At 44.7% G+C, this 26,410-nt stretch overlaps 1 protein-coding gene across 1 annotated transcript in view; it reads right to left on the bottom strand.

The window, feature by feature from the left end:
* PROSER2 (proline and serine rich 2) overlaps positions 1 to 26,410 on the bottom strand; it is a 184,711-nt gene that overhangs the window by 134,339 nt on the left and 23,962 nt on the right. Inside the window, exon 2 of the mRNA XM_069228652.1 lies at positions 8,673 to 8,852. Coding sequence (XP_069084753.1) covers positions 8,673 to 8,777 — 105 coding nt within the window. The 5' untranslated portion in view covers positions 8,778 to 8,852. The remainder of the gene's footprint in view (positions 1 to 8,672; positions 8,853 to 26,410) is intronic.

Raw genomic sequence — 26,410 nt, 5'->3', positions numbered from 1 at the left:
CTGGGATCTGGGGAGCCCCTAAATACTGAATTTAGGGGTGTGTTTAGGTCTGGGAGGGCAGTAGCTAATGGCTACTGTCCTTGAGGGTGGCTACACCCTCTTTGTGCCTCCTCCCTGTGGGGAGGGGGACACATCCCTAATCCTATTGGGGGAATACCCCAAACGCAAGATGGAGGATTTCTAAAGGCAGGGGTCACCTCCGATCAGGACACCTTACGGGCTGTCCTGACTGGTGGGTGACTCCTCCTTGTTTTTCTCATTATCTCCTCCAGCCTTGCAGCGAGAAGTGGGGGCAGTGGGCGGAGGGGCGGGCATCTCCACTAGCTGGGATGCCCTGGGGCGCTGTAACAAAAGGGGTGAGCCTTCGAGGCTCACCGCCAAGTGTTACAGTTTCTGCTGGGGGAGGTGAGAAGCACCTCCACCTAGTACAGGCTTTGTTCCTGGCCACAAAGTGACAAAGGCACCCTCCCCATGTGGCCAGCAACATGTCTGGTGTTTGGCAGGCTGGCAGAAACTGGTCAGCCTACACTAGAAGTCGGGTAGGTATTCAGGGGGCATCTCTAAGATGCCCTCTGTGTGTATGTTACAATAAATTGCACACTGGCATCGGTGCTGAGAAGTTTGATACCAAACATCACAGTTTTCAGTGTAACCTTTATGGAACTGTGGAGTTCGTGTTTGACAAACTCCTAGACCATATACTCTTATGGCTACCCTGCACTTACAATGTCTAAGGTTTTGCTTAGACACTGTAGGGGCATAGTGCTCATGCACATATGCCCTCGCCTGTGGTATAGTGCACCCTGCCTTAGGGCTGTAAGGCCTGCTAGAGGGGTGACTTACCTATTCCGCAGGCAGGGTGAGGTTGGCATGGCACCCTGAGGGGAGTGCCATGTCAACTTAGTCATTTTCTCCCCACCACCACACACAAGCTGTGAGGCAGTGTGCATGTGCTCAGTGAGGTGTCCCCAGGGTGGCAGCTGCAGCCCTTGGAGACCTTCCCTGGCATCAGGGCCCATGGTACCAGGGGTACCAGTTACAAGGGACTTACCTCAGTGCCAGGGTTGTGCCAATTGTGGATACAAAGGTACAGTTTAGGGAAAGAACACTGGTTAGCAGGGTCCCAGCACACTTTCAAATCATAACTTAGCATCAGCAAAGGCAAAATGTTAGGGGGTAACCATGCCAAAGAGGAATTTCCTTACATCATATACTTAAACTACTAAGATGGGAGAAGGTGGATTCATTAGTTTCAATTCTATTCCCAATAACGATTTACTGCGTCTTAAGATTCATTGCTGCTATATGGGTAGGGCTGGAACCTCCGTCCAAACATTAGGCCTGGCCCAAAGTTTGAAAAAAGTGCTAAATATTTACCATATTGGACGTACACATTCTCCACTTTTGTTACCAACTTTTGACGTTTTCCTCACTGCCCACTCTGAAATAACCAAACGGTTACTCGTAGGACACTATAAAGTTCTAAAACAATTTTCTTTTTACCCCATTAACTGTTGCATCAGAAAGAAAACGCAGGATGACATGATGCGTACATATGCATCTTGATGAACTGGCACCCATGTCATTCAGCAGGCGCATGCACAAGTGACGACATATGCCCATTCCAAAGTCACCATTAATGTATAGAGCCACTAGATGAAACGGGTGCTATTTTATTTATTTATTTAATGGTCCTAGATGGCAGATGCCACTTGGGTGGTAAATAAAATTCATTTTCAAAAGCTCTAATGCACATTTTTTCAAGGGACAGCAGCAATCTGCACTCCAAGAAATGTAAAAAAACAAAAATAAACGTTAAGAAGACAGGTGGACAAGCAATGGTGGAGAAAGTGGAGAGGAGCACCGAAGAGCAGTCAGAGTTGATAAAAATAAAGCTTTGCGGCTAGAGAAGGGATAAAAAAAGGAGGGGGAATGGTAGTGCACAAGAGAGGTGCAAACTACAGGCAGAGGGAGAAGCACACGAAGGAAAGAGCTGCAAAGCACATTCACTCCAATGGAATGCTTAACGGAAAAGGTAGTTCTCTAAAAGTAAGTAGTGGAAAGATGCAAATCAGCCAATCAAAAGGATGTTTGGAGAGAGTAAGACAAGACCGGGAGGATAAGCCACTGAATAAGAAGTGCAACAAAGTTGGTAGCATGGCTAAGCACCAGCCAAGATGGCTGCCATTTAGCGGAGCTCCACAGTTACGTTTTTAACTGCCCCAAAGATCTGTCTAATTATCCAAATTGCCCGTCTGGAGCAGGGGGCCCGAGAGGCCTCTAGAGCGGCAGGGTGGCAGTTTCAGGGGGCGGGGGCCACCAGGAGATGGGCAATCTGCACCTTCAAGAGCGGCGCATGTGTGACCTGCGGCCTGGTGAAGGAGGCGCAGCTGTGGGAGGCCTGGTGCCGGAAGAGGTCCGGTGCCCGATCGGGGTTCCCTGGAGGGTTTGGCTGGGCAGAGGACAAAGGGCGGCTGCGGCAGGTGGAGCAGTGGCCTGGAAAGCAGAGGGCCTCCCCCCATGTCTAGTGATTGAAGCCGGGTGTCCGGGGCTTCGGTGAGGTCGCATTTTAGTGGAGCAGAGGTGCAGACGGACAAGTGTCTCTGCCTCCTGCACGTGGCCCGATGTGGGGGCTACGAGGCCCGTGACGAAATGGCCGGTGGGAGCGATGCAGCCTGGTTTGGACACCTGCCCTGATAATAGCCAGGCCCCATTTGGAGTTCCTTTTTCCTGCATTCACTAGATGAGCCTCAGTGGTGGTGATTGTTGTTCGGGGACTGGCGTCCCGCCTCCCCCCCGCCAAGAGGGGGAGTGGGACCGGGCCCCGGAGGCGCACTATGTAGCACCTGTGGAGAGGAGTGTTGCCCACCATTCCGTGCTCTGAATTGGAACATTAGGGACCTGTGGACAGGTGGGGCCCTAGTTGAAGGATTGCGGGCGCTCACCCAGCATGGTCAGGAACAAAGGGCAGCCCTCACAGCAGGCAAACAAAATGGACAAATATGCTGTACAGAGACAGTCGGGGTGCCTGTGACAACACTGGGATGAGACGGGGACAGGAGACGGAGCAGGACCCCACCCCAAACCCCGAGTCAACCCTCCCTGGGAACAATAATGGCCGCCATTCAGGACATAAAGGGATCTCTGGAGCCCAGGCTTGACGTGGTGGTGGTGGATTTGGCCCTTCTGCACGCTGATCTTAAAGTCTATGAAAAGGTCACGACTGCGGGGACAGACATCGCCCGTCTACAATCTACATCCAAGAAACTCGAGGACCAGGTAAGGTGCCTCACTGCGGAACATGAGAATGGCGGCAACGCCTGGAGGATCAGGAAGGGAGGGCGCAGAGAAATAATATCAGAGTTGTAGGGATTCCGGAGGGAGTCAAGGGCCCAAGTGTTGAGCTGTTTAAAGAGACCCTAATCACGGACTTCCTTCACCCTAAGAGACTATCTGTGTTTTTTTTACGGTTGAGCGGGCTCACAGAGCTCCGGTCCCTCTCCTGTGCTGGGGGACCCTCCAAGGACCATCAATCATTGCGTGCATATTCAATTTTCGGGACCGGTATGCCATTCGAAGGCTGCTAGATCACAGGGGGACCTGCAGTACGAGAATGCTACTGTTCGCTTCTTCCCAGACTTTAATTTGAAGGTCCAAAGGCCGAGCCAAAGCTTTCAAGAGGTAAAAAGAAAAGCTCTACTAGACCGTGAACTCAAGTATATCATGCTCTTCCCATTGCGGCTGTGGGCAATCGCAGATGGCCGGACATGGCACTTCACCGTGCCGGAGGCGGCCTGGAGTGGCTGGAGGGATCTAGAGCTGCAAGCCGCGTCAACCATCGAAGTTACAAAGGGAGGCCTGATGGAAAGAAGAAGATGACTTCTCCAACACAGCGGCAGGGGCCGGGACAAGTGGGAACTTCGGCATCATAGTTGGCTTGGGTGCTGGTGGCAAGTTCAGTGCCCACCTACAACTGGCAGGCGATGCAACATATGACACATAGAAATGTACAACGGGGGATTGATCTGAACTGACTGTTTGCACAGTAAATGGTGAAGGTCAGAAATGGTGGCGCTGGCCCACCCATGCAAAAGTTAGAAATCTTATGGGTGACAGGCGCTCCGTTGTTTGGGGGGGGTAGGCTGGTCAAAGCCTGCTATGCAGGGTTGCAGGGTGGGGGTAATTCCTAGTAGGGGATTGTTGAATTACAGTTCATGGTTATACCTTGTTATCATGCTATTGCACAGCCTTTCAACGCTATGGGACAGCACTCAGGGCAGGGAGACACGGGTGGGGGTGCAGTACCGTGGGATTGGTACTGGAGTTCGGTTGGGTAGAAGAGGGTCACCAAATGGCAGAACTAAGAGCTCACACCCTTAGGGTCATGCCATGGATTATGGATGGTCTGGGTAGTCTCATCAAATGGACCATAGTCCTTCAGTTCCTGCGCAGGCATGGCCCCTATCTTGTTTTACTGCAGGAAACATAGCTAAAGGGGGAGCTACTACAAGGCGCTGGATAGGTTTGGGTACCAATTGGTTGCACATGCAGGCTACACAGTGGGTTCCAGGAGAGTGGGCCTCCTTCTTAAAAAGAAAAATACCATTAATTCTGACACGCACTTGGAGGGACTCACTGGGATGATATGTGGCAGTCTCGAGTCCTAGGAGGAGCACACCCTTAACCTGCGCTCGGTCCATGCTCCGCCGAGACTCCAGGGGTCTGCCCTTGCGGACCTGGGCGCTTTGCTGCTTGACTTTACGACAGGTCTTTTGGTTCTGGGAGGTGATATGAATCTGGTGGTTGACCTGGGGTTGGATACAGTTTCACATGCGAGGTCACCAGACGCTTCAACGACAGTGAAGTTCTTTTTGGACTTCTTTGGCCTGGCAGATTTGTGGAGGGAGCAGAATCCGGGGAAGAGACACTTCACTTATTCCTCGGTCCCCGATGGTGGCTCATTGAGGCTGGCATTTCTATTCATGACTTTTACTCATGTAGGTAGGTTCCAAGAAGCTGTGCATTACCCGAGAGGGATCTCCCACCATTCCCCTGTGGGAGTCACTGTGCTGGGTCCTCCACAGTCCTACCCTGAGCCGCCTCAAATGGATCCCTGGTATTTAAGAGACAAATCCTTTGATGACAAATTAAGGAAGAGGGCGACCTAATATTTTGAGGAAAATTTGGGATCAGTGGAGTCCGTGTGCATACTGTGGGAAGCCTTTAAAACAGTAATAAGGGGTCATGCACAAGACATAATCGGGGGGCCGGAAAAAGGAACATTTGCAGGCCACGGAACTTGAGTGAGAAAGCGCAGACTTGGAAGCCCAGTGTCACGCACAGGGAGGAGCGGATGATGGTCTCCCCCACCAGCTTTGCCTCAAACAATATGAGCTGCATACTCTGGCTGAACAACACGCTCTGGATTATGTCCTGGCATCTCAGCATCGGCTGTATGATGTGGGGGACAAAGCCAATAAATTATTGGCCTGGTTGGACAAGAGAGAACAAGAGCGCTCGTGGGTCAGGGGGGTACTGACTAAGGAGTGGACCGTATGTGAGTCTAACGAGTCCATAGCAGAGGCCTTTGCCAAATACTATGAGGAGTCTATACTTCAGTGACTTCAATGTCGGAGACGGACTGTGCAGACCTTCTCTCAGGATATCCTGTTACCAGGCTCTTGGAGGCAGAGAGAGGGGAGGTAGATGCTGAACTGACAGCAGAATAAGTTGCCTCGGCGTTCTGGGGGGGCTCCAGTCGGGTAAGGCGGCAGGGCCAAATGGGCTTTCAGCAGAGCTATTTAAATGCCAGGGGAGCAGGGTGACCAAGCACATGTTGGCCATGTTCTGGGAGGCACAGGAGGTGGGACTGTTGCCACCGGTTCAGAAGACCATCGGAGTGATTCCGAAGAAAGATAGACCTCCGGAGAGGTATGCTGCTTCTTATAGGCCCCGGCAAAGGTTCTGGCAAGTAGACTGCGCACACTTATTCCTAAACTGGTCCACTCGGCCCAATCCAGCTTCATGCTGTCCAGATCCACACGTCTGAACTTGCGGAGACTCTACAGGGTCCTACACATGATGGAAGGCCAGGATGAGGACCAGGCAGCGCTCCTATCTCTCGACGCCTGGATGGCCTTCGGCAGTGTGGAATGGCTGTATATTTTTGCGGCTCTTTGGAGGTTTCCTGTGGGTCCGCGGTTCCTGACTTGGATTAGACTGCTGTATTGGGAACCAGTGGCCCGGGTATGGGTTAATGGTACGTTATCACTGCCCTTTGCCCTACACAAGGGGCACCTGGCAGGGGTGCCCCCTCTCCCCCATTTATTCACCTTGGCACTCAAGCCCTTGGCAGAATGGATCCGACACGATCCTTTGATTCGGAGTATAGACTAGGGTGCAACATGGGAGGAAAGTATATCCCTGTACGAGGAGGAGGCTATATATTACACAACCCCAGTGGTCCATCGACAGGATAATGCAGGTCTTTGGAATATTTGGGGATCACTTTGGTTACCAGATTAACTGGGATAAATCGTTGGTCTTTCCCCTGGCTGGGGCCCCGCCCACAATGCCCCCGAGCTGTAACGTACCGATCTGTGTGGAGGGCTTCAAATATCTGGGGATATTTGTCACTAGGAACCAGAAGTGCTTTCTACAGAAAAACCTCAAATCTCAGCTTGATAGATTCTATAGGGATGTGGCCCACTGGAGGAAACTGCCTCTTTCTCTCATGGGCAGAGCGGCCCTAGACAAGATGATGACACTCCCCGGCTTCTGTATGTTTTCCAGAACACTCCCTACAGGATACCGGCAGAGGCGTTCCGGAGCTTAGACCGGGACATCAGATTACTGCTGTGGGACGGCAGATGTTCCAGTGTAGCACTGTTGAAACTGAAGCTTGGGGTGTATGAGGGTGGGCTGGCAATCCCAGATCCCTTTCGCTAATATTGGGCGACGCAATTGGTCAACATTAATGATTGGGCCTTCGAGGACCAAGAGGACCCAGAGTTTCAGGTGGACAGACAGATGTTGGGGGCTGGGGGTGATATGAGCCGGCCCTCTATACCCGTGCAAGTTTGCAATCGCTGCCGGTGCACATTGCAACGGTAGTGCAGGCGTGGCATGACGCCATCAGTTTTCTGGGCTGGGAATCAACCTTGACAGCACAGACTCCACTGTGGTGTAGTGACTTGTTGGGGGACCTTCAGACCTTGGGTGGGTTCCACAAATGGTCTCTTCTGGGGATCAAACACCTGGGGGACGTCTGGAGAGGTCAGGCACTTGTGACATTCGAAGTACTACAACAAGAATATGCTATGGCAGGAACGGAACAGTTTAGGTACCTGCAGCTGCGGCATGCATTGAGTCAGTATGTTCTGGAGCATGAGCCGTTGCCGGAGGTGGCTCCTCTGGAGGACCGCCTTTTGACGGACCCCTGGTGCCGAAGGCAATATCTCTGTTGTACAAGAAATTGTTGATTAATTCCCCAGACCCGATGATAGCTTTACGGGCCAAATGGGAGGTGGACCTGGGTGCATTAAATGACGAAGATCTGGGGGGGAGGGGGGGGGGGGGGACAGAGTCCCAGGGTCATAGCGATCAAAGCACAGTTTAGATTGATCAAGCTGCAGATTCTGCATAGGGCATACTGTTCCAGGGTGGTGATACACAAGATTGGTAGGGCACAGACTGCGCAGTGATTGCGACGATGTGGGGCCGAGGGCACCTTGTATCACATTCTATGGACATGCCCAGCGCTGTTGACCTACATGCAGGGGGTGGCGGGTAAGATGACCACGGGTGATTGGGAGGAAGGTCCCACCAGACCCCAAGCTGCTTTTATTGAATATTGTGGATGAGGAACACTGGCCGAAACAACATGCACTATGGTTGGCCATTGCAGCAATGGTAGCTAAACACAATATAGACTGGGCGTGGGGTACTGGGTCCCCACCTCATCTACAGTGTCCCAGTGCAGAAAAAGTACTCTTGGAGTAGGGGTTGCCCCAGGAAGTGGGAGAAAATTTGGGGACGATGGTGGGCATATAGGGGCATGGAATAATCCGCTATCAGCAATGGCGCAGGTGGGTGAGAGAAACTGTGCGGGTTATGCTGCTGTAGGCTACCTGGGGGATGCTCGATTGAGATGTGATATTTTTTATGCTTGACTTCTACAGAAATCTGACTCAAAGTTGTTAATAAATAATGGACGCTGTATAGTTCAATGGCTGTTTAAACATCCAATAAAGAAAAGATTTAGACAAAAAAAAAAAAAAAATGCAAGAAAGTCAACCAATACTAAGTCCACCACAAGTTTTTGGTATGGTCCATGTAGGAAATCTGCCTTTTCTGTGCGGTCACCCCAATTGTTCGCCTTTTGCTGGATCCTATTTTATTGCTGGTTTTCAGACTCCGCACACTGGGGCACTATTGTCCCATGCACAGTGTATGTGCGCTGACCCCTAAAACATGGGGAAATTAGCTAATCCCTTGTTGATGTAGGTCTCAGGTTTAATGAGATGGCACAGTGAGGAGCTAACACCTTCAACAAGTGAGCATGTACATTGCCAAATTACCCGTTGCTGGTTCTAAATCTTGGTTAAAAAGTACCTAAAGCAATCAACATTTTAACATTTGTCCAATCTGCTAAAATAAAAAAAATAGCTTACCAAGTTATAGCCCCTTGAAATGGTTTCAAAGTCACTGATTCCGCCATTCAGTGAAATGCCAGGTTCCATTTCAGTAAAGGTGTATTTCATCAGATTTCTAGGCATCCCAAAGCATCACTTCTCACAAATGATCCATACCAGTGACATACTCCTGAGATCCTTAAAGAGCTGCAGACTTTCCTACAAAATCAAACATATGTATCACATTTAATTTCAGAGCTTAACTCTGTTCTGAGAACATGGCTTAACAGTGATGCATTAATACAAAGTTAACAAAATGAGGTTTAAACAGAAACATGTTTTTTCACCCACTGTTTTGCCGACACATCATCAGGTCATAACCACTTATTGTGACCACTGAGTTGTGAAAAGCAGGATTTCCCTATGAAATTCTGTCCTGCGCTGAGCTTCTAAGTGGCCCAGGGATCTGCAATGTAGTGGATTTTCACTGCACTCAAATTTACTGGAAAGAAAATCCAGCCTGTAAAACTACATTACGGAAGAGCTGCAGTGCATCCCAATCCCTTACCAAGGTAAAGGGGCATCTTGTAGCGCCGCATCCTCCCCTTCCTAAGCTTCGACAAAACAACCCCACCATGCCTGGCCACGGGATTCACTGATTACCTGATAAGAGCAGATGGCAGTTGTGCATGTCAAAAATCATGGGATTCTTATGCAGTAAAGCGGGGCCTCAGGAAAGCTTCAAGCAAGCGCTAGTTGAAGGAAGAATCATGGAGATATAATATGGATCCAGTATCTTTTATGTTGTGGACCCACGAACGCACCAGCAACCATCCAAGTCCAGCATCCGTAAGCAACTCTTGCACACGAACGCCCTGGAACTTCAACCACTGCTGATGCCGTCAGGGTTCTAAATACAGCATATTGTACATCATATTCTTCCCTTACAACAAAAGTTTTTTTTATTTTTTTTTATACATAATACAAAATATCACAGGTAGTGACAAAAGACTGTGCAAAGAAAGAAAAACAAATAACTAAAGCGATTCAACTCAAAACAAAATCAGACAACTTAGAATGTTATCTAACCGTTCGATTGCTGCACTTCACTGTCTCTCTTTATTAAAACTTATTTCCTGAGTATTAACGGAACCTGTCTCTCCCTCATTACTCTGTTTCGAATGACTCTTGCATCTCTAGAACATTAGAGGTTATGTTCTTCCTAGCTTGATTATGAATACCAATAGATATATCAGTCAAAATAATGTTATCTGTGTTCATGTAATAATCCCTGTCAGAATATACCTTTATAAAAATGACAGCTAAAGATGTGGCTATTGGGACTACACTATTTCTGTTCCACCATCCCTTTCCTTAAAAACAAAAAAGAGGTTTTGTTAGCTTTGATAACTTTCACAGGCATGGAAAATTTTGATTCTCCTTTAAGAACTCTTTTTGGTTTTCTGATCAGACCATAATCTTGCACATCAACTTGTATGTCTTTAACTTTATTTCTGAGATAATAATTGCATTTCGTTGCAACCTTTGTTTTTCTAAAACTCTGATATGAAATTTGCTCCAATCAATACCACAGAAACATGTAGGTTTATTCTCTTCATTTTGAATCAACCAAGGTGGTATTATTTGGTTATTACCTCTCTACTGCTGAGAAGAGTAAAAGGAGACAACCCTGCAGCAGAATGAGGTGAGGTAAGATATGCCCAAATTGTTTCTTTAAGAAAACAAGATACATCTACATTGGCAGCAATTGCAGTTTGAACTCCCTCTTTTAAAATTCGGTTGGCCCTTTCTACCAGACCATTGGATACTGGACTATGTAGGGCCACTCGAGAATGTTTTATGTTGAATTTTATCATAAAATCCTCCATTTTCCTGGATATAAAATGCACTCCATTGTCTGTAACAAATAAGGAAGGAGAGCCTTCAATTAGGACAAGTTTACCAAGAAAAGATATAACCAATTCTGAATTAGCAAATTCTACAAATGAATAATAGATCCATTTGGAAAAGTAATCAACAACAACAACAATTAAATATTTCATGGTTTTTGGCCCGAAAAAAAAAAATCTATGGCTTACTTATCCCACGCTTTATCTGGAAAAGGAACATTACACAATTGTTTGGTAGTATACTTCCAGTATATATCTGACACGACACAGTGTGAACAACTGTCCACAAAATTTGATACCGGTTTGTCTAAACTAGGCTACCAACAGACTTCCTTCAGTTTTTTGCACGTGGCAGAAATACCTAAATGCCCCTCATGTGCGATCTTAATAATCTTTTGCCTCAGTTCATTAGGTGGAACAAGTAGTCCACCCCTCATGCATATACCATTCTCACTTGATAATTCCATAGCTATTTGATTAACTGTCCTTATGTCACCGCTGAGATCCTTTTTCGAAAGCCAACCATTTTTTAATAAAATGCAAAACAGGTAACAACACTTCATCTTTTGACATGGCCAATCTCCAGTCATCTTTTGTAATGGTATCATCACAGGCTGAGAAAGCATCCCCTATGCCAACAACACATTCCGTATCCTGATCCACAATCACATCATTTGAATACGGCAATGGCATGCGTGAAAGACAATCTGCACAAGCATTTTTTTCTCCCTGTACATTTCACACTAAGATTATACTCCTGCAACTTGGTGAGTAAGCACACCAGGCGAGCAGACGCTTTACCCAACCTTTTTCCACTAAGTAGAAACACTAAAGGTTTGTGATCAGTGTACACATCACAACTAGCACCCCAAATATATGTTTTACATTTTTGTACTGCCCATTCACATGCCAGTGCCACCCTTTCAATAGTGCTATAATTGCTCTCTGCTTCTGCGAGTGTTTTTGAAGCAAAAGCGACTGTATTCTCCTGTCCATTGACCCACTGGCCAAACACAGCACCAAGTTTCTTATACTGGCATCAATGGTTATGAAAGACTTGCCCAATGAAACAAAAGGTTTAAGAGCAGGAGCAGACAATACTAACTCCTAAATGTTCTGAAAGGCACTAGAGGCTTGATTGTTCCACACTTTTTCAGAAATGATCTTAACGGTTGAACCATCATTGCATAACCTGAAACAAATATTAAGTAATGCTCGCACAACCCCAAGAATAAAACGCAAGGCATCCTTATCAGTAGGAGCTGGAGCATCTTTGAAGATTTTGGTTTTATGCCATCCCCAGAACCTGTCTGACCTAACTATTCTACTTTATCCAGCATATGTTTGCACTTCTGACTTGACTGTCATGCCCCATAATTGCAAAATGTCTAATACTTTCTTCAAGACCTGAATATGTTCCTCAGCTGTTTCTGTGTGATAAGTATGTCATCTTGGAATGCTTGGACATTATCCATTTCCCCAAATAAAGTGCCCATCATTTTCTGGAAAACACGTGCAGCAGATGCCAAACCAAATGGTAGTCTGCGATATTTAAATGCACCATATGGCTTGACAAAGGGGATTAGTGCCTGGGAAACCTCACAGTGCTATTTGATGATATGCTGAATGTAGGTCTAAAGTAGAAAATACCTTACACTTACCTACACTTGTTACCATTTCTGGTATGTGGGAAGAGGATGACAATCTACTAATATATTTCTGTTAAGAGATCTCAGGTCAACACATAGCCGTGAGGAGAAAGGGAGAAACCCATTCTGAATTATCGACTGACATTCTTATTTCCTCAGACACCTATTTACCTGATAACTCTTAATTTTTGCCTAATGCTCAAAGGTACTGGCCTGACCTTACGCACTATGGGCAGAGCTTCTTTCTTTAGTTTAATACAATGCTCAAAGCCTTGAACAGTCCCAACTTTATCTGCAAACACCTTGGGAAACTGAGATTTCATTTGTTCGAACACCTCATCTGCAGATGATACAGACATAACACAATCACTTCTACTGACAATTGGCATGTCTCCCAATACAATAGGTATGTCATGTCCAGGACATAGAATCATGCCAAGTCTTGCCAAATCTTTCCAGCCCACGTCTCTCCCTTAAGTCACAATATATATATCTTTGTAACAATGCATTTCCCCAAAGTCTCTAGATTAGATCAGAAAAATCCAAGAAGTTCAATATCCTGCTTACCAAATGCTTTGGGACTCATGTCAGGACGTTCCAAAACATCTGATTTAGTCCAAAATCTAAAGTATGTACTGTCTGCCAAAATTGTTATGGGTGCTCCAGAATCTGCCATAACTGTCACCCTCTGCCATCTATGAGTGCTTCACACAAAGGATCCTTGATATACTCAGTTTTCATGTGCACAACAGGATCCAGTGAATCCACAGTCATAATAACATTAGAAACCTTTTCCACACACTTCTGAGTTTTGTCTTCTATATCCTTTGTATATACATTACTAATCTTCACTTTACTAACAGTGATGGTCGGGCCAGAACCAACCGTTGTACTTCTACACACCACTGGAAAATGTCCTACTTTGCGACATTTCAAGCATCTTTTACCAACTGCAGGACAGGAAGCACTATTTCCCATGTGATTGTGAGAACCACAGTGGAAACAGACTCTTGTTCCTAGCATCTGCCCTCTTCCCTGTTTGAAAGACTTCTTGCTAACCGCACAAATCAAATCATCCTCCATTACACAACTGACTGTAGATTGACCAGTATGACTAGATAAGACTTTAAAAGTAACAATGGACCTCTCTATACTCTTTGCAATATCAATCGTTTCTGCTAAACTAGGATTGCGACAGGCTCACAGACGTTCCTGTATTTGTTTTAGAAAAGCAGTAAAAAAACACAAACTGGTCTCATATATATATACACACACATAATTACCAAAATTGCATTTAGCTGCTAACACTATTTAATGTTGAAACATATTCTTCGACCGATTCCTCAGCTGATTGCTTGCACATGGCAAAGTGAAACCTTTTTAGAAGAACGCTAGATTCATCCGTCTTTACCGTCCAAATAAACATTCCAAACAGCATATCTACTTTGCTGCGCAGGAATAGGTGGCAAATTGTCAAATACACGTTGCCCAGCGATTCCCAAGTGAATAAACAGCAAGGCCTTTTTCCTAACAGGGGGATAGGCATCAGCATCAATAGCTGTGAGGTAGTTCTCAAATATTCTCAGCCACTCACTCCACTTTATATCAGGTTTGCCGACATCTAATGTAAAATGGCAGAGAAATATGTACAACAGCAATGGATGACTTCTCAAGTGGCATAAACCACCTGAAATTGTTTTTTTTTTTTTTTTTTAAACAATCCAGAGTATTCAGCAAATTAAAATGCGAGTTAAAATGACAAAGTAAGTGTGTTGACGGAAAAAAAAAAAAAAAAAAAAAAAACACGTGAGCTCACACTGCCACTCTGAATACACAGTTAATCCCACAAAGGATTATTGACAGAAAAACCTTAAAAAAGGTATAAATAATTTCAGTTTGCTCGGCTCACATCCGGAAATACCTCAAGCTCGTACGACAATATGGAAGAATCTGCAATGTAAACAAACTAACGCTGCTCAGAAACTAACGCTGTGTCTGTATCCTGCAATACGTAGGACGCTGAAAAGCAAAGCGTGAAAAACAACTGGTAACCCGATGACCCCTAGACATTAGGAGAAATACTCCAATGGCAGGAGAGAAACGTTGACACATGACCAGACGGTATTCAGATGACGTTGGTCTGGATGCAGGTAGAACGCAGCGGCGTGTCCAGAACACTTCTTCGAAGACGTTCAAAATGACGCTGGTTTGCTGGTAGAGAACAGCAACGTATCCATGGAACCAGCAGATAAGTCAAGGCAGAAGGTCACCGTTAATCCTTATGACTCAAATAAAAAAAATAAAAAAAGTATCCATGGTGCCAGTGTGGGTTTCTATGCAAGTGTCAGGCAACAAGCCATAAATGGTGCCAATAAGATCCGTCTGTGGGTCCACATCCGTTGAACACACAAAAATAGCACCTATCCTGGTACCAAAATATGTAGTACAGCGGGGCCTCAGGAAAGCTCCAAGCAAGTGCTCGTTGAAGGAAGAATCATGGAGATATGATAATCTGGATCCAGTATCCTTAATGTTGTGGAACCACAACCGCACTAGCAACCATCCAAGTCCAGCGTCTGTAAGCAACTGTGGAACATGAAGGCCCTGGAACTTCAAACACTGCTGATGCCATCAGGGTTCTAAATACAGCATTCAATAATAAACATCCTTACAAACAAAACTACATTTGAAACACATTTGCCCATTAAAAAGCATACAATATTACACTGCAGTGCATCCCACTCCTCTACACCAAGGTAAAGGGGCACCTTTTAGTGCCACATCCTCTCCTTCCTGACCTTCTCGGCGACACAACCCCACCATGCCAGGCTACAGGATACATTGATTACCCGATGAGAGCAGATGGCAATTGTGCATGTTAAAACCCATGGTATTCAAATTCCGTGCAGAATTCTGCCTGATAAATTTGGGTCCACGCACCTTTTCCCTATTCCCTGGAGTTGAACTAATAATAGGAGCAAATTGTGCAGAAATACCAGTAGATAAGAGAAGTTCAAGTAACTTGAAAAAACTACACACATTTCCTCTTCCCTTGTAGTCAGGGCCTAAATGTTCTATTTCCTTGATTAATCCATACAATGTTCTAGGTATGATTTCCAAATAAATATCTTCTATTTGGGTTTATTTGCACTCAAAGTGCTACAAAAATAGGATAATGCTGGACTTGGCTCTATTGGCATGTGATGCACAAACTTTCAAGCAAACAGGAGGGCAATTAATCTTTTAAACATATCTCCTTCAAGGATTTATTCTCAGTCTCGGACCGAGAGGAACGCCCACAACAGTTGGCTTCACCCTTTCCTCAAAGGGCAGATGCATGCCTCCAGCCTCCTTCATCCTTTATCTACCCCCTCAATCTGTGGCATCTGTATATTAAATGACATGTACAGCTGCAGGAAAGGTCTCTGTACGCCTTATTCAGCAGGTAGTGTGACAGAAACATTACAGGAGGCTGTGCTTCATGGTGCAAAAGATTTGCAAACGTAACTTTGGACACAGCTTTGCCTAGGCAAAGCTACGCATATGGCCACAAAGGCAAGAAAAATACCCTCCGAGAACTCAATCAGGCCCTTTCTGCTAACATGCTTTATGAAATTAAAACACAGTGTTGTGTAGCCAGTTTAGTTATAGCTCCATGCACGTTGTTTTAACACACTTGGCCGCTGTGCACTTTAACCTAGATATGTTTTATTCAGCTTCACTTTATTATTATTATTACAATAACCATTTTTACAGTCTTGTTTTATTTTCATCTGTCTAGCTGTTTTTGCCTAAGCCAGCACTATATTCTCAAACATGACATTCTTGATCACTCGTGCTTCATTCAAGGCTGCAGCTCGGTACATTGCCAGTGAACGTGGTAGAAGTTTAGTCTCCAACATTCGTACAAAATACACATCCTTACGTAGGGACATTTTCTCAGAACATCAGCCGTGTTATTATATAAACACTTCCTTGTCCTTTACACGTTAGAGGGAGATTCCAGCCAGGGAACCACGACTGTATACTGATTACTGACTGCTTTGCTACAGATGCTAACGCAGACCACAGGCCTTTGCTCAGGAATGGAGGTTGATGTCTTCCCAGGGGAACCTGAAAGGCAGAATTAGAGCTTAACATGCTGTGCTGAATTTCAACATAGATAGGAAATAGTCCATCGATCATAGTGACAACATGATTGCATTGTTTGTATGCTTCACTCTTCTTGTCACAATTTTAGTAATATGTTGTGTCGTCCTGGTTATTGCAGCTCACGCTTTGCTATCTCAGATGCAGTTGTTTTATTCAATTCATTATTGAAACATATATTGCTGCTGCTTGTTATTTATATATGAGACTAAGTTGTAAATGAGAGAACCGGATGAGACCTCAGTGACCACGACTTCTCTGAGAAGCTTAGTATGTCATGCGTTCGGCTGCCCAATCATCCCTATCCTTTGGTAGAGATGAGGCACTGCTAGTTAGCTGGAGCAAAACTCGGATGAGAGCGACAGGTGTCACCTGCAGTGGGTTGGACTTAGTCTCCCACACCGCGGGCGATTCTGCCACTCAAAATCCAGTAGTCTAATTAGAATAATGAGAGCCTACGCGACATGGCGCCGCCAACGTTTGGTCAGGCTCTAATTTTCGGGACCTCCGGTCTCATTATTATATATAATGACGCCTCAATACCGTATACGGAGACGTCCGTGGTACTGAGGATTTCCACCCCAGCTACGTAGGCTATCTTATCTGCAGCTGGAGGTTGTTCAAGCTTGAACATTAAAAGGAAAGCCCTATTTGGTGTGCCTTCTCTGAACATATAGTGTCACTACCATGGCAAATCCATAGCAGATACAAATAGCGGTTAATATGAGACACCCTCTAACTGCAAATTTATTAGCGAATGGCCTATCAGCCCCGGGGGGTCCATTCACATTTGTGGTGGATGCCCATGCAGCTTATAGAACAGAACTTTTTTACTCTTGAGTCACATTTCCAGCAGTTGATGGGAACACAAATACATTTCACCAATATACACCTGAAAATGCGCCTGGACATTACAGAGCATACGCATATTTAGAAATACCTTTATCTTATCCAGAACATAATTGGCTTGATGGCGCTCTACCCCACACAATTTTACCAGTAAGGTTAGGTCCTTTAAGTAATGAGGGTCCTACCTGGCCTTTATTGGCCACCTATACACCACATCCTGCGGTTGCAAATTTAGCAGTAGCTGAGGTTCGTCGTTTATATACTGAATTAACAGCGATCTATGGACAATTAGTACAATTTGTAATGCAAACACTAAATACAAACCGAGCACGTGCTGCTCCAGCACATCCACATGCAGTAATGCCAGGTATAAATCCTGCGACTGTACATTCGATTATGGGTAAAGTACCCGCCAAACGAGAGAAAACTCCATTTTGGTTAGCACAAAAGATTAAAGCGCTGGAGGCCGTTATTTCCCCATACGGGACCTCAGGATAAACATAGAATATTAACAATGTGCGTGCCCTTTGGGATGGTCCCTACAGTAGATAACTGTAATACCTGGGGCACGGTATTTGCCGCGCTCTATACAACCGCACACAGTACACTGACACTTGCCAATTTACCGGAGGTCTTGAAACAAATTCAAGATGAATACGGGGCTGCCCCGGCCCTAGATTTGGGGATGCAATTGATGGGCAATTTTGCCACAATATCCTCAATCATTTTAAGTAATCTTAAAGGGGAAGCGGTAGCGCTTGCAGTGCGCATGCGGCTTTGTGACGTTCCTCAACAGGATCAGGAACGAGAGCTGCCCAAAATAAAATCGCTGAAATTTATTCTAGCATTGGTCGAGACAGTTTAGGGGCCAGACCATCTAAACCCCAATTTCTGGGTAAATTGAGTAAAGATTCCCCCAAGCAAGCACCTGAGGGCAATAAGAAACGCTGGGATAAAAAGCAACAAATCCTAAAAAAAGAGAGGGGAGAATCTCCACTTATGGAGACCCTGCAGAATAGATATAATCTCAGAAATAGAGATAATATAAAAACGCCTGATAGATATCAATATACTGATACACGCCAATCTCGTTCCTTTCAGGAACGATCGGAAAAACTAAATGAGAGACGTGGGCGATCAGAGCGAAGGACAGAGTACAAGAAACAGACAGGAATCACAACGCTCTTCAGAGGTTTCTGTTAAAAAGGAAGAGAAACCCGCCCAACAAAAACAAGAATTCAAAAAGAAAAAGGTGGCAGCAGTCACAGTCAGACATGCCACTCAGGAAGAGGGTCCTCTTGAAAAACAAGAAATGGGCTCTAGCACTGCTAGACAGCGCTGCAGAGGTCACAATAGTTCGCCGGAATCTTCTAGAGCATCTAGAGATGAAAGCAACTGATGACTTTATACAAGTAGAAACTGCGTACATGCGTGTCTCCACGCCTGATAGAGTGTATAAAGTAACGCTACAGTTAGAACGAGACGCTGAACGCATAATAGAACCAACGTTTGGGATCACGTGGTGAACATATATGATATTTTGTTGGCCGAACAAGATTGGCCACCTGAATTGGTCCGTACCTGCCCATATGGAGAAGATGTCATTAAGCCTTCCTTCTCACCCCTAGTTCCATAGGAACTCGCCGAATCATAGTCGATTGAATGGGCTTTGGCACAAGCACCCACATTATACCGAAATCATGTAGGATAGGATAAAGAATCCCCTTACCATGTAATTCCAATTAAAAGTGAACGTCAACCGCAACCGCAGTATCCCATAAAACATTAATCAAAAGCACTGGTGAGAGAAATACTCATGCAACTAGAGTACCAGGGAGTAATTGAACTCTGTGTCTCACCAATGAATAATCCATTATTCCCAGTAGCTAAGCCCGACCATTCATACAGAATAGTCTTAGACTACAGAAATTTAAAGAGTCATACACGCACTTATGATATACAAAATTCACATAGCACAGCACTAATGAACAATATAGTGCAAAAAAAAAAATACAAAACAACACTGGATATTTCCAATGGTTTTTTCTGCCAGAATATAGCGCCTGAGAGTAGAGACTTAACAAGTTTCAGTGCACTAGGCTCCCAGAAAAAATGCTGTTGTTTACCTCAAGGATATAAGAACAGCTCAGGACTGTTCGCAGCTCGTGTTACTGCATGAGACTGACCCTGAAGCTTTGTCCTATGTAGATGATATTTATCTTACGGATGATGAATTGCTACAACATTTAAGAAGGGTAACCTGCATTGTTGTCGGATTTACTGAATTTGGCTAAAAATTCAACTTCAAAAAAACAAAAATCACCTTCCTCAGCATCCTGTTCCTGGGATATGAGCTGTCAAAAGAAAAATAGAGCCTAACGCCACAATTCTTAGAGAAACGCGCACAGTTACAACAACCAAATATGATTAAAAAACTCCAATCTCTATTAGGTTTCCTAGTATGTCAAGCGCTCGGCTGCCCAATCATCCCTATCCTTTGGTAGAGATGAGGCACTGCTAGTTAGCCAGAGCAAAACCCGGATTAGAGCGGCAGGTGTCACCCGCAGTGGGTTGGACTTAGTCTCCCACACTGTGGGCGATTCTGCCACTCAAAATCCAGTAGTCTCATTAGAATAAGGAGAGCCTACGCGACAACAGTAATCCTTCACCCAGCACACATATTTTTACAACAATGTAATTATATAAGTTTACCTACAAAGTTGTTGTGAAAAGGTTCGCCCAATGTAGTGACCACAATGTAATGAGTCCTGATGTAGTTTTTTTTTTTTTAAACAAACTTTATTGCATTTTCACCACATACCCCATAATGATTCAACATCTTATAAATCAGCATTTCAATATAGCTCAGCAATTTAATGATACTACATCATAACGATATAACCTCATACATTATTATTCAGAGATACATGCTGACAGAATCTTAACATCCCCCACTCTTACGCCCCTCCCTGTTCCCAAACTGTAACCACAACAATAAACTGGCTGTGTCCATATACATAACGTCCGGTATACTAAGATGGGAGAAAATGGATTCATTAGTTTCAATTCTATTCTCAATAACGGTTTCCTACGTCCTAAGAATCATTGCTGCTATAGGGATACGTAACATATGCTCTTTATAAGTAAGGGCTCTCAATTGTATAGTATGCCCTCTCAATTCAAGGATCTAAATCTTGCGTTTTAAAGCTTTCCAGCAGTAGATCCCAGCCCATCGAGAAGGGTGTCTTCTGTAGTCCCCGAGATTCTTCTCGCCTCAGTGCAATACTCTCCGCTCGGCTACACTTTTGTACCTCATCACTCCATTCGTCAATCCTGGGTGGTACTGCCAATTTACATAGTCTAGTGAGTTGTCTTTTCGCCAGCAGGAGCTCTATGTTTATGAATCTTTCCTCTACTTTAGTCCCTCTGTGGTGTGGTGATTATTATTAGAAAACAGTGCTATATAGTGACCCTAATTGTCGGGTCAGTGATATTCCTAAATGTGTGAATAATTCTGGTCCAGTAGGACAACAGCCAGGAGCAATCCCACAGCATATGAAGCAGGTCTGCTCCTTTCTCATGGCAACGAGGGCAGGTAGCCTTGGCTGCAGGGTATATTTTGTTAATGTGGTAGGGGGTTAGGTATGCCCTATGGAGGATGGTGAACTGGATGAATTTTAATCTGGTGTTACAGGTCACCCAGTCTGGGTATTCAAGAGCCTTCTCCCAGTCTTGATCAGTGAACATTTTGGCCAGATCAGCCTTCCACTTTGCACGTAACAGGGCACCGTGAGATGCGATCTGCGGTTCCAGTAAAGCCATAGCACCAGCTGGTTACTTTCACCCATCAAACGTAGTGCTTTTAATAGCTCATGGGTCTCGTGTTCTTGGCTATCCGGCACCCAGTGTGTGCGCACAAATTTAATTATACTGGTGTGAGTAAGAAGGAGAGTATTTGGAAGGTTATGTATATTTATAAAGTCCTCATGGGACAGTAGTGTACCATCTGCGAATAGGTCTCCCACTGTTTTGACTCCTCCTTGTTCCCATATTACTAGTCTGCGTTTTGTTAATATACCAGTCGTAGTGGGGAGGCCCCGTATAGGGAAGTTTGGGGCGTAGGGTACCAGAACAGTGGTGTATTTCTGTGCCAACTGCTGGTATTTTAGTGCTATAGATAATACTGGATGCGAGGATAAAGGGTGAGCGTCTGAGCATAGGAGACAATGGAGACAGCCCTGGTCCAAGTGTGCCCTGGTGTAATCTATCTCAAATAAATTACGATCAGCCAGCCAATGGGAAAGCCACTGTAACTCTGCTGAAAAACAGTAGGCCCTAAAATATGGTGTCCATATGCCCCACTCCCCAGTCTGTGAGGAGTTGTACCTTAGCTAATTTTACTCTGTGGTGACTGTGCCCCCACATGAGCTAGGTTAAGAGTATTCAAGTAATGGAACGCTGTCATGGGCACCAATATGGGGAGATTACAAAAATAATAAGCAGTCGAGGTAGCACCACCATTTTGACCAGTGCTACTTTGCCTGCCATCAATAGCGGCAAGGTGGACTAGAAGGCTACTTGTGATTTAAGCACAGTAATTGATCATGACAAGTTGCCCTCCACAAGGTCTGCGTTCGTCTGGTATACTTGGACTCTACAGTACCGGAAGGTGCCAGGGGCCACTTGGATCTCTATATCTTCTAAATGTATTGACGACGCTGCTTATGTGTCCCCATATGAGTATACCCATGAATTGGTTGTATTGATGCGAAGACCTGATAAGTCACCAAATGTGGGAAAGAGCTGGGTCATGTCAGTGTGGCCACCCCGGAGATCACCGAGGGATAGTAATATATCATCAGCATAAAGTGAGATTATGTGATTAGCCCTACCTAATTGAATTCCCTTGTGTGCCATCTCGTACCGGATTATCTGAGCAATGAGTTCCATGGCCAGGATAAATAACACTGGCAAAGGGGGAAGCCTTGTCATGTACCTCACCCTATTGAGTATGTTTGAGATATATGGGAACCTGTACGTGCCCTGGCGTGGGAGCTGCATATAGTAATTTAACCCAGTCAATGTAGTTCTGGGGTATCCCACAGTTATGTAGCGTTGCTAGTATGTAATCCCACGGAGTTGTGTTGAAAGCCCGTTGTATACAGAGTAAGACACAGCCTGCGTGATGGAGAGTCTCTTTACTTGCATCTATGATTTGAAAAAGGCGTTGAATATTTAGGAAGGTGTTGCGACTTGGTAGGAAGAGACATTAATCCACATGTATCAAGCGTGGGAGCAAGGGTAGTAGTCTTTTAGCTAATATTTTGCTAAGAATTTTATGCTCCAAGTTCAAGATGGACAAGGGGGGTAAGAGGACATTGCAGTGAGGGAATTGTCGGGTTTCAATAGTAAAGTCACAAGGGCTTCCCTGGTGGGGGAGGGGTGGAGGGAGTTGGCCTTCTTCCTGAGATGCGTTGTATAGTCTTAGCAGTTGTGAACATAACTGTGCAGCATAAGTAGAGTAAAACTCCACTGGGAGACCATCAGACTCCGGTGTTTGATTTCAGCTACTGTGATGGGGACTGAAAGAATTTCGTTGTCAGTAGCTTGTGTTTTGGGGAGGTGTGTGCAGCGCAAAAAGTCTTGTAAGGTGGTATCATCGGCTAGGGGAGGCGCAGCATATAGCTGCATAGTAATCGTGAAATACTGTATTGATCCCTAATTGTGTAATCACAGGGCCTCTGTAGGAGTATCAATTAACATGATCGGCACGGGGGACAATTCTGGGTGTATCAAGCGAGTCAACAGTGTACCTTGCCGGTCAGCTTCAGAGTGCACCCTCTGTGTATATTGGCGATAATTTACCACCATAAGGCTTTCGAGAAATTCTGCATATTTTGTCCAGTCTTCCTGTAATTGTGGTCCTTTACGGGGGGTTATGGGATGAGCTTGCTCCAGGGGGCCCATGGAATCCTCAACTTCCTGTAAGTCTTGTTGTACCACTCAGGTAGCCCCTACTACAGTGTTAATGATCATACCTCGTACCACTATTTAAAGGGCTCCCATTCAACACCTGAAGTTGAGGCAGTGTGTGTATTTTTGGCAAAGTATGTGGTTATGGTCATTGTGGGTTTCTCTCGGATCACCTTGCCTTCCAACAGTGAAGGTTGGAGCCTCCAGGTGTGGATCAGGCGAGAACTCAGCCACACTGGAGCAATATTTCCAGTGGATTATGGTCGAAGATGGTCTTACCTTAGTATGCAATGCTAGTGATATGTGATTGTACTCTCGCTGGGCATAAGAAGCGGTCAAACCTAGTGTGCAGCGTGTGTGGGTACAAGTAGAAGGAATATTTGCTCAACCCGCAGTTATAACTGCACCATTGTTTTAGTGTACGGTCTTGGTGTATTGGTGCTGTTCCCGGGACTGAGGGCTGAGACCTGTCTAGTCTAATGCCAAGGACTGCGTTGAGGTCCCCAATCAGTATCTACGTGCGATGAGTCCAGTCTGATAACGCTGTTGATAGGTGCGCATAGAAGGCTCCTTGATCAGTATAAATGCTCCCTAAGACCACGGGCTCACAGTGTAAGGACCCAAACACCATCACATATCTCCTTTGGGTATCTATTCTAGTCTAAGAATTTGAAATGAACCCCAGCTCATATCCATAACACCGCTCCCCTTGCATATGCAGAATACAATGTGTGAATTGGTAGGCCGTGCCACCTTTTACAAACTTTTGCGGCGTCCGATGTGACCAGGTATGTTTCCATTAAGAAGGCAATATGTGATTGCAGTCTAAAGATGAAGTTGTCGAGAATCCTGTGTCGTTTTTTTAACCATCCCGATACCCCTTATGTTCCAGGTTATTAAGTTATAGTGTTTCAATACTGGCGCCATACTTTAATTTAAAGCATGATAGGACTGCAGGGATTGCATATTGACATTTGTCTTCCCCATCCTGTACCTTATGACACAGCCCAATAAACTATGAGTCCTGATGCACTAACCTGTGATGTAATGACATACCACTGTTTTAAGACACGAAGGACAATGCAGCAAAACTAAAATTCCTCATTGACAAGTTGTTACCTTGGAATTAAGGGCCAGATGTACAAAGCATTTTTTCTGTAACAATCGAGCTGCTTGTGAACTGAAAAATGCTTTTTCTCGCAGTGGTATGTATTGAGGTTGTGCAACCAGTATGGACTCCCATGTATATAGCTGTTAATACAGTGGCCTGCTCACAAACAAGGCCATCCTCTAAATTTAAAGTCTTCACCCCTACCTATATTAATTACTCTTTAACCAATGATTTGGTTACTTTGGTCTGTTTATCTTGGTAGTTCATTCAAAATCTTAAAATGTTTTATCTACATGTCTCAAGTGTCTACCCAAGTGTCTTTGGAAACTAATAAACAGTTTACTAAAACACCGCTGGAAAAGGCTACACTGTAAGACCTGATAGGAGCCAAAAGGGGTACTTTAAAGCTATAAAAGCAGAATTTGGTAGAAGTGGATTCTTTAATCCTGGTGAAACCATGCTTGACACAGACCCAGGACCAAGTTTACGTCTGAGGTGGCAAATAAGAAAAAGCTCAGTAAAGCCACAGAAAAGAAACCTCACTCTAATTATCGTGAAGATCAACAAATACAGAGCAAATGTGTCACAAAAGGTTATGCCAAGTGGGTAACCCTAATGTAACAGAGAATAGTGACCACTTCAACCTAGCAAAAGTAATTTGATGCAGCATTAACAACACTGACATCATCCACAGTTCCTAGCTACTGTGGTTGTAAGTCATAAAACTTGCCAAAGATACTCTTAGCATTATTAACATAAACAGAACGTCCTCAGTTACTAGTAGCTACTTTTGGGTGTTTTGTTGTATTACCCTTACCAAATTGTTTGTACACTAAAAGTTTTTTTATTTAAAACACAATTTTAATTGAAACTAAAGATACTGTTCTTTGTCTGTTAGATAGTAATGTCGAGGCTTGAACCACACCATGGGAAATCAGTGCTTCTCTGAATGACTTTAGTCTAGATACAGATAAAATAGCTGCCCATGTTTTCCAAAAGGATAGAGATAGATATATATATATATATATATATATATACACACACACACACACACACATATATACACACACACACACATATATACACACACACACACACACACACATATACCAATAATCATCTGGTCTTACTCACCCGCCTTGCAGACAATGGTTCTTTTTTTTTTTTTTTTTTTTTTTAAAGAGATTAACTTAACTCAGTTTAGGATGGCCGTTTTCTTCTTTATGTCTTCTTTCGTCAGGAATTCAACATACCTTGGCACAGTGCTTCATGTCTGCTTTCATCTGAGAGCATTGAAAGGTTTTGCCTCTTTTTTGTACCAATGACACCAGCTTCTTTTTTTTGATAGACAGCAAAATCTAGGTATCTCAAGAAGACTGTTTAAAGGTTGTTGCTATTCTTGGGAGAGGCCTTGGAAATAGGCCAGTACTTCCCCATCCCTGGTAGTTACTGATAACAGCAGGTACCAGCTTCATAATAATTATGAGCTCTGCAGGAACACTGGGCATATGTTGGATTCTCACCAGGAGACCTCAGCTGCTGAAAGCAGCCAAACTCTTGGGAGTGAAATCAGGGGCCAAACGAGGAATTGCTGTAGAAATTGGACGTGGAATTCTCATTACCTGCTCCATCCAAATTAAGTGGCGACATGTAGTGAGGGTCTTTATGGGGGACTTGAAGAAGTGGACACCAAAAGCAAACTCCTCAGTGTGGCCAGATTCCATGGGATACTGTCCCTGACCAGTATTCGCTGTGAGAAACTAGAAGTTCATACAGAATTTTAGTTTCTTTTTAGCCTGAGTTGAAGCAGCAGCAGCTCCTTCTTTTGCGAGTTGATGATTTTTACAAAACAAAGCCAGAAATATGTGGTCACCACACTGGCTCTGGCTAGAATGTTAAGTTTTAAATATGCAATAGTACACATTGCTGCACCCAAACTGATACCAAAATGGGCAGAAATACGAAATTGTTGCAGTTATCAGATCAATTCACTGGCTCCCAATAGCCTAAAGTCCTGCAGGCCGTAGCTATGAAACGAGTCTAGGCATCCTTTTAGAAAACCACTAACCTTTCTCTTGGGCTTTGTTTCGGGCAAGGTATATTACCAACTGGTCTATCTTTTAGGATGAACAGAAC

Source organism: Pleurodeles waltl, chromosome 4_1, assembly GCF_031143425.1.
Source record: "Pleurodeles waltl isolate 20211129_DDA chromosome 4_1, aPleWal1.hap1.20221129, whole genome shotgun sequence".
NCBI lineage: Eukaryota > Metazoa > Chordata > Amphibia > Caudata > Salamandridae > Pleurodeles > Pleurodeles waltl.
The sequence above is the reverse complement of the archived record's forward strand: the minus strand, read 5'-3'. Positions and strand labels throughout refer to the sequence as shown.